Raw genomic sequence first — 8,230 nt, 5'->3', positions numbered from 1 at the left:
ACAGAGAGCATGAGAGGGAGGAGGGTCAGAGGGAGAAGCAGACTCCCTGCTGAGCAGGGAGCCCGATGCGGGACTTGATCCCGGGACTCCAGGATCATGACCTGAGCCGAAGGCAGTCGCTTAACCAACTGAGCCACCCAGGCGCCCTAAAAAATATTTTATTATATATATTTATTTTTGAAGATTTTATTTATTTATTTGACACAGAGAGAGAGAGACAGCAAGAGAGGGAACATAAACAGGGGGAGTATGAGAGGGAGAAGCAGGCTTCCCGCTGAGCAGAGAGCCCAATGTGGGGCTCGATCTCAGGACCCTAAGCCGAAGGCAGACGCTTAATGACTGAGCCACCCAGGTGCCCCTTTATTATATATATATTTTTAAAGATTTATTTATTTGAGCAAGAGAGCGAGCATGAGGAGCAGAGGAAGAGGGAGACAGAATCTCAAACCGACTCCCAACTGAGTGCAGAGCCCAACATGGGGCATGGTCTCAGGACTCTGAGATCATGACCTGAGCCGAAACCAAGAGTGGGATGCTTAACCAAATGAGCCACCCAGGTGCCCTCAAAAGATTTTATTTTTAAGTAATCTCTACACCCAATGTGGGGCTTGAATTTACAACCTTGAGATCAAGAGTCGTATGCTCCACCAACTGAGCCACCTGGGCATCCTGAAGCACAAAAGTTTTAAATTTTGATAAAGTCCAATTTATGTTTTTGTTGTTGTTGTTGGCTACTTGTGCTTTTGGTGTTATGTCTAAGAAACTACTGCTTAATCCAAGATGACAAAGATTTACACCTATTTCTCCTGAAAGTTATAGTTTCAGCTCTTACATTTAGTTTTGATCTATTTTGTCTCACTGCTATTTTTTAACTTTCCTTTTTTTGACCTCTTTCGCTTATGTCTTGGTTCTACCAGAGGCACCTAATGCTACTGCTCTGGTGCTTTCTCTTAGAACTGCAGTCTCTATTTGAAATTTCCTTTTCTAATTATTTCTGAAACTTAATAAAAATCCTCAGGGTTATATCATCAACATAATTGATGGTGATGGGTATATTACAACTATAAAGAGATGAGACAGGAGAGAGAGACAAACCAAGAAACAGATCCTCAAGTATAGAGAACTGGTCACCAGAGGGGAGGTGGGGGAGGGGAAGGGTGACAAAGGTGATGGGACGAAGGAGTACATTTGCTGTGATGAGCACTGGGTGTTGAATCACTATATTGTACACCTGAAACTAATATAATATTGTATGTTAACTAACTGGAATTTAAATAAAAGCTTAAAAAGTCTAATTTTTTTTTACACAACTATAAATAAAAAGACAGATAGATGAGACAGATTTACAGGACTCCCTTCAGGAAAGCTGTCCTCATTATTTTATTGAATAAACTCTGAACAGACATCTAGCTCCTATAGGCACTTTACCACTTTAAAATAATAATGATTCTTGTCTTCATTACTTATTTCAAAAATTCTTATTGGTAAGTGGACAGTGACGGTTGGTGAATTCTAAATTAGAAAACTACAAGTCAAATTAAGAAGGAAAAATGAAATCAAGATTATGTCCTAGAGCTGGCTTATTTTAGGTGAAAGACCATGATATCACCATAATTCATTTAATAAAAAAATATGATTGCATCTTCATTAGATATATTACCTGGAACATCAAAGTTAAGTGTTCATTTGACTGAATGATCGATACTCTTCAAGGGTATTCTTTAAGCAATGTTTATATGTTTCATGCAATAATATCAGAAGTACTGAGAGTAAAATAATAATTTAATGGTCTGGTAACTTACCTCCTTATGAGGATCTTTATGTGCTTCCAATGTTTTCATGACAGTCAGTTCTGCATAGTTTTTAAATCTGGCTGGTTGATGCCTTAGGATTTCTCTTAAAACCTTTAATGCCAAAGCCCTGATTGTAGGCTAAGAAGAAATATTTTAATGTTTTTAATATTTTGGGTTATAGACAATCTTCTACATTTTCCATTTCTGTAACTTAAGGGTCTTAACATTGGGGCAGGGATAAGTCCTGGACAACTGTACAAAGTATATGGTATATTACATAATTAAGTGTTCACATCTCTAGTTGAAAACTTGAATCACACTTTTTATACTTGTAGGAGATCAAGAACCAACAATATCCTATGAGAAAAGAAATTACACTTCTGAACAACTAGTTTAAATATGCAAAACAAGTAACTTGTACTTTCCTATAAAAATACTACCAGCAACCTTTCATTTTTCCCATTGTCAACTGTTCAAAATCATTGAGCCTATTGGTTTAGAAGAAAAAGTATTCAAAATGAAAATTTCACACAGGAAGAAGCAGTAAAAGAGACTGATTTTCCCAATTTCCAAATCCGTGTAGCTCTTGATTAACAGGCAAGGACAGGCAATCCAAGACAGGAAAAACAGGCTATTATTTACATATCCTGCCATTTACCTCTTTATCCCCAAGGGTTTCAAGCAATAGAAGTAATATTGTTTTGAAGTGTTCATCCCAAACACTAAAAGATTCTTCCTGTGTCAGTTTCATGAGTTCATAGAGGGCGATTTTTCTTTCTTCTACACGTTCATTATGGTTAGACAGCTCCTTCAATAGCTCTGCGACCAGGTCAGAGTGGTCTAGGGAAAGATCTGGCAAGAGGACATAATGTTAATTCTGTAACTTTATAGGTCAGCTAAGTATGGGGATGACAACTTTATAACGTTACGAAACAGACAATGTTAATTTTAAGAAAAAAAATGACTAATTTTCTTTTCCAGTTTGTCATCTTGAAAACACCAATTCTAGTTTAAAACTTTTTATAATGAAAATTCACATAAGGAAAAAATATAATGGACCCCTATATGCCCTCACCCAGATTTAAGAATTATCAAGATTTTACCATTCTTACTTCATCTTCGTCCCTCCCCACTTTTTTTCCTGAAATATTTCTAGTAAATGGCAAATAGATCATTTAATCCTTACATACATCAGTACGCATTTCTATGGTGTCGTGCCAGGAGGCTCACAATGTTTGGGTACTCCATTTTTAGTGATATTAATAATGACCACTGGATTTAAGTGGTGACAACTTGATCCCACCATTGTAAAGTTCCCCATCAATCTTTAAAAAAAAAAAAATTTTTTTTTAAGAGAGGGAGAGTGCCCTTGGCCGGGGTGGGGGAGCTGTTAAGGGGTGGGGGAGAGAAAGAATCCTAAGCAGGCTCCATGCCCAGCACAGAGCCTGATGTGGGGCTTGATCCCACAACCCGGAGATCATGACCTGAGCCAGAATTAAGAGTCAGACATCCAATGGATTAAGCCACTCAGGCACTACCCCCCTAAAAATAATCTTTTTTTTAAGATTTATTTATTTGAGAGAGTAAGTGAGAGAGAGTAGGTGCATGTGAGTGGGGGGGAGGGGCAGAGGGAGAGGGAGAGAGAATATCAGGCAGACTCCAGCTGAGCCCAATGCAGGGCTGGATCTTATGACCCTGAGGTCACAACCTGAGCAAAAACCAAGAGTTGGATGCTTAACCGACTCTGCAACCCAGGCACCCCAACCAATCTTTTGAGTAATGGCTTCACCCACTGATGAATTATTTTATTAGGAATTAAAAATGGGCTGGAATTCTTCTGTAGAGAGTAATTTTATCAACTAGAGCTATTTTGATTATCCTGAAATATAGTTTGATAGAAGAGGCAGAATAAATACTTAATATTTTCCCTTAAATTCAGAGATGAGAGTTGGGCATAATGATTATCAAAGAGTTTTCATTTGTTTTTGCTTTCTTTTTTAAAGTATAATCATGAACTCATGAATTTTATGAATGTTAGAGGATACTTATGGTGCTTTGAATAATTTTTGTAGGAAAGACAGTTACATCCCAAAGCTCATATTAAAACATTACAAAATACCAGAATTCTTCCTAAATTCTTTTGTTGATAAAATAAATGACAAATTCAGCCCTTCTGGGACTTCGGCAGACAGTGGCCTGAGCTTGTGCCATAGACTCTTTTCCTTAACTCCTCTGGAATAAAATAACCACAGAATATGGTGCCTGAGCTTGGAAGTTACACCTGGGGTTACTCCCTCTCCCGAATCTCCAGGGAAGACAGTTGACGGCATGGAGCTATACTGTTGTAGGTCCACTTGGCAAGAACATGCTGGTCTTTCATAGGAAAGGGCTGCCACTTATGCTGGTCCTAATAGGTCAGAGAAGGCTTGTGGATCTAGCATCTGGGAGATAGCTGTTGCCTACAAAAGCAAAGGCTCAAGAGGAAAGAGCCCACTTCCCAAAAATGAACTATTGTGCCTCATCCTGCCAGCTGGTTAGCCACTGACCTAGAGATACCAATGGTCTGACATTACAGGTTGCAGGGAACCCACACCTACAAGTAGGGGAAAGAAAAATTATATTTTACTTAAGGGGACTCGGAAACCTGAGGAAAGGAAATCAAGCTGAACCATTAGAATAGATGCGTTCAGGGGCGCCTGGGTGGGTTAGTCGGTTAAGCGTATGACTCTTGATTTTGACTCAGGTCATTACAGCAGGGTCGTGAGACTGAGCCCCATGTTGGGCTCCGGGCTGGGTACAGAGCCTGCTTAAGATTAGCTCTCCCTCTGCCTTTGCCCTTTCCCCCACCACCCCACCCCCCAAAATAAAAAAAGAATAGATGAATCCAACTAGAGTAAAAGTAACAGATGATAGGGAAGGGAAACTGAACCAAAATGTAGTGACAACATTCACTAACTATTAAAAAGGAAGTTTATTATGACAACGCTCATGGAACTACAATTAGAGCACTAACAACCTCATACACAGAGCACAGAATATGATTGCTGAACTTCAAAATGAGAGATAGTCTGGTAAGAATGATCACCAAGGTAAACCAAATTAGGGTTTTGGAAGAACCTCTGTAAAATGCAGAACAAACCATAAAAAAGAAATTTGTGTTCAAAGATGACATCTGAACTTGAAGGATAAAAACTGTCTTAGAAATAATTTCATTATATAGACCAACACTGGAACAGTACTGCTGCTTTAACAGCAGCTACTGCGGCAGGACAAATGCATCTCCATAAATCTCACAGAAGTCACTCCTGCAAAGTCATGTCATCAGACTTCCACAGATGTCAGAGGATCATTCTGGTAAGAGTGTATTTTATTTCAGCTCAATAAAGGGAATTCACACACACACAAAATGCTTTCAAAGGAATGCAGCTCTTTTCTCCATGAATATAGGCTTTGTAATTACTCTAGGAGATAATCAGAAATGACTTGACATAAAATGGTCTGAACAGATGACTAACAGGAAAATAATTTCTGCCAAAGAAAACAAATATTTTGTTACAAAACTGATTTACATGATACAAATGAGATAAACCTAAAGGTAACCAACTGTATTTCCTCATGAGAGGCATCCTGGTCATGCGAAAAGAAAGGCTCTGGAGTCCCACTAAACCTGTACCTCTTACTTTGTGTAACAAACGCACATTCTTAATTACTGCGGAGGCTCAGTTTTCTTATGAGTAAAATAGGCAGAGAGCACTGACTTCCTATGGTCACAGTGAAGACCTGTGCTTGGAACACCATAAACTAATATTAATTTTCTTTGTTCTTATGACAGATATTAGCATGATTACAATTGTGATATTTCTGTTGCAGTGCTGAAAAAATATGGGATATTCTTTTCATTGGCAAACTTTGATATAAGTCTCTCTTGAATAACAGAACCATCTTCACTAACAGTGTTATTCTGGAATATTATAGTCCCTGGTAAACTTTACAAAGATCGTAATTAGATGTGGACATTAGTGGAGTTTTAAATTCTTCTGACTCATTAATTTTGAAAAATTTATCACTAATGTGTGTTATCTGTCTGTAATGTGTATAGGAACATCTGAATAACATACTAAATAAGTCTCAGAATTTCAAAACAATTTCTTTTTATGGAAATTCTGACTTGAACAAAATTATTATCTCCTGCCAAAAGTTATGGACTTTAAAAACAAAAAAAGGAGGAGAAATTTTGCATTGGGGCAGACATGGAAGGAAAATCAAAAGAGCAATGGCGGTCAATAAAATTAAAAAGAATGGGTGACGTTAGCAATGTTCACAATAAAATAATGTCAAACAAGGTCTTCCCTATCTCAAATTTAAAAATGAACATAAGCAATAAATAATTGCTATATGAAGTTTAGAGCAACTACTATTTTGCTTAACTAATGGCTTATCCATTTTCAGAGAGTGTTCAACATAAAATGGCTGTCTTATGTTTCAGAAATCAATCAAGTATTATGCTGCGAAGAAATAATTTTCTCAAGTTCAAAAATATTCTACCCAGTTTGGATTTCAGTTACATAATTTCCAAAGATGTCTTCCTTTAACAAATGGAAAATATAAGATCTTTAGTAAAGGAAAAGAGAATCAGTCAGTTATTAAGTGGGCAATCTTTTTTTTTTTTTTTTTTAAAGATTTTAATTATTTATTTGGTGCAGAGAGAAGAGAACCCACAAGCAGGGGGAGTGGCAGGCAGAGGGAGAAGCAGGTTCCCTGCTGAGCAAGGAGCCCAACTCAGGACTCGATCCCAGGACGCCAGGATCATGACCTGAGCCGAAGGCAGATGCTTAACTGACTGGAGCCACCCAGGCGTCCCCCAAGTGGGTAATCTTGCTAAGCTGTCATAGTTTTGGCTTTATGATATATTAACTCTCGTAACATAAGCAGCTGGTAAAAACACGATTCCTCAGCCTCATAAATAAAGAGATTTTTTCCAATCATCAAAATTATAAATGACTAGGCCTGGGGACACAGATTCCTGAGCAGAGTAAGCAGGGCTTCCTTCCACAGGTGAGAGTGGCAAAGTATGGAATTTTAGAGCTCAGCCAGGGAAAGAAGGGTGTCCACATGGAGTGGTGACCAGGTGTGACCTGTCAGAGCCCAAGCAAGTTGAGGGTGTCCACGTGGAGTGGCAGAGCCCAGCAAGGTGAGGAGGTAGTTGCAGAGATCGAAAACTGGCTACATACAGGAGGATATTAAGGATGATGAAAGCCAGGTTTCTCAGTGTCAGAAAAAAGGGCTTTATCAATATGGAAAAGGAGGAAATTAGAATTAATCTTATGGTGCTAAATTGGAATTGGAGTAAACTCATAGCTTTTGATACAGAAATAAACAGATGTAAATCAGTGTGTGTATGCATACACCACACACACATTCCTTAGCTCTGGCCACTGAGAGGTCTTGGGAATAGTGATATCCCACTAGCAGTGAGTACACCTCATGCCCAGACTCTAGCCTTTAAAGACCACTTTCTATTAAATGAAACCAAAGATCGCTCCTTGGAGAAATGATTGATTCCAGGACTGAAGCAGGGACAGGACAACATTTTGTCATGCCAGCATGCAAGGATGGGGACATGTCAAAAGAACAGGTCAAATCAAAGACAATTTGAGCATCAAAATAAATGATCGTTACAAATTATAACCCACTGAATACAATGCAAACCATGAGTTCATACAGTTAGAAATTTGTGAATGAAACTTTTTAAATGAATAAATTTTAATACAGTTTTAAAGTACCTCCCCACAAGACTTATTAATTACAGAATGAGTAACTTCACAGTGGAGAAGCCTGGTAAGCACCACCATAATCAAGTGACCAAAGTTTATATCACCAAAGGGCAAAGTGAAATTGTGTATTACCTGAAGAATGCACTATCACTTCTGGGACACTGATGCCAAGAGCACATGACCTGAATCCAATCACGAGAAAACATCAGACAAACCTAAATTGAGGGAAATGCTACAAAATAATTGGTCTCTGACCTTCAAAAGTGCCACGGTCACAAGAACAAAGGAAAGACTGAACACTGAAGAAGACAATAGAGACATGATTGAATGCAATGTGAGATTCTGAAGTGGATCCTCTGGCTAGAAGGTATCACTGGGACAACTGACAAAACTCTAATGGGGTTAATGGGCAGGTGGTTATTAATGTACTGATGATAATTACCTGATTTGGATGAGTATATTGTGGTTATGTGGGAGAATGTCTTTGTTTATGGAAAGTACATCCTAAAGTATTTGGGGTGATCAGTTTGACAGCTTACCCTCAAATGGCTCAAGGAAAAGTTTTTGTGTTGTATCATCTTTTACACTTTTGATTGTTAAAAAAAAAAAAAAATATATATATATATATATATATACACACACACACATATATATTGCAGCCAA

General features: G+C 38.1%; 1 protein-coding gene across 31 annotated transcripts in view; it reads right to left on the bottom strand.

Annotated features, from left to right (window-relative positions):
- Positions 1-8,230, bottom strand: part of CLASP2 (cytoplasmic linker associated protein 2) — a 184,055-nt gene that overhangs the window by 7,812 nt on the left and 168,013 nt on the right. For all 31 annotated transcript variants that reach the window (XM_034991290.1, XM_034991484.1, XM_034991494.1 and 28 more), the window contains 2 exons: positions 2,452-2,645; positions 1,803-1,931 (listed from right to left, as the gene is read on the bottom strand). In XM_034991290.1, coding sequence (XP_034847181.1) covers positions 1,803-1,931; positions 2,452-2,645 — 323 coding nt within the window. The remainder of the gene's footprint in view (positions 1-1,802; positions 1,932-2,451; positions 2,646-8,230) is intronic.

The sequence above is a fragment of the Mirounga leonina genome, unplaced genomic scaffold (assembly GCF_011800145.1).
Source record: "Mirounga leonina isolate KUSES-001 unplaced genomic scaffold, KU_Mleo_1.0 Mir_115, whole genome shotgun sequence".
NCBI lineage: Eukaryota > Metazoa > Chordata > Mammalia > Carnivora > Phocidae > Mirounga > Mirounga leonina.
Note: the sequence above shows the minus strand (reverse complement) of the source record. Positions and strands in the feature narration are given on the sequence as shown.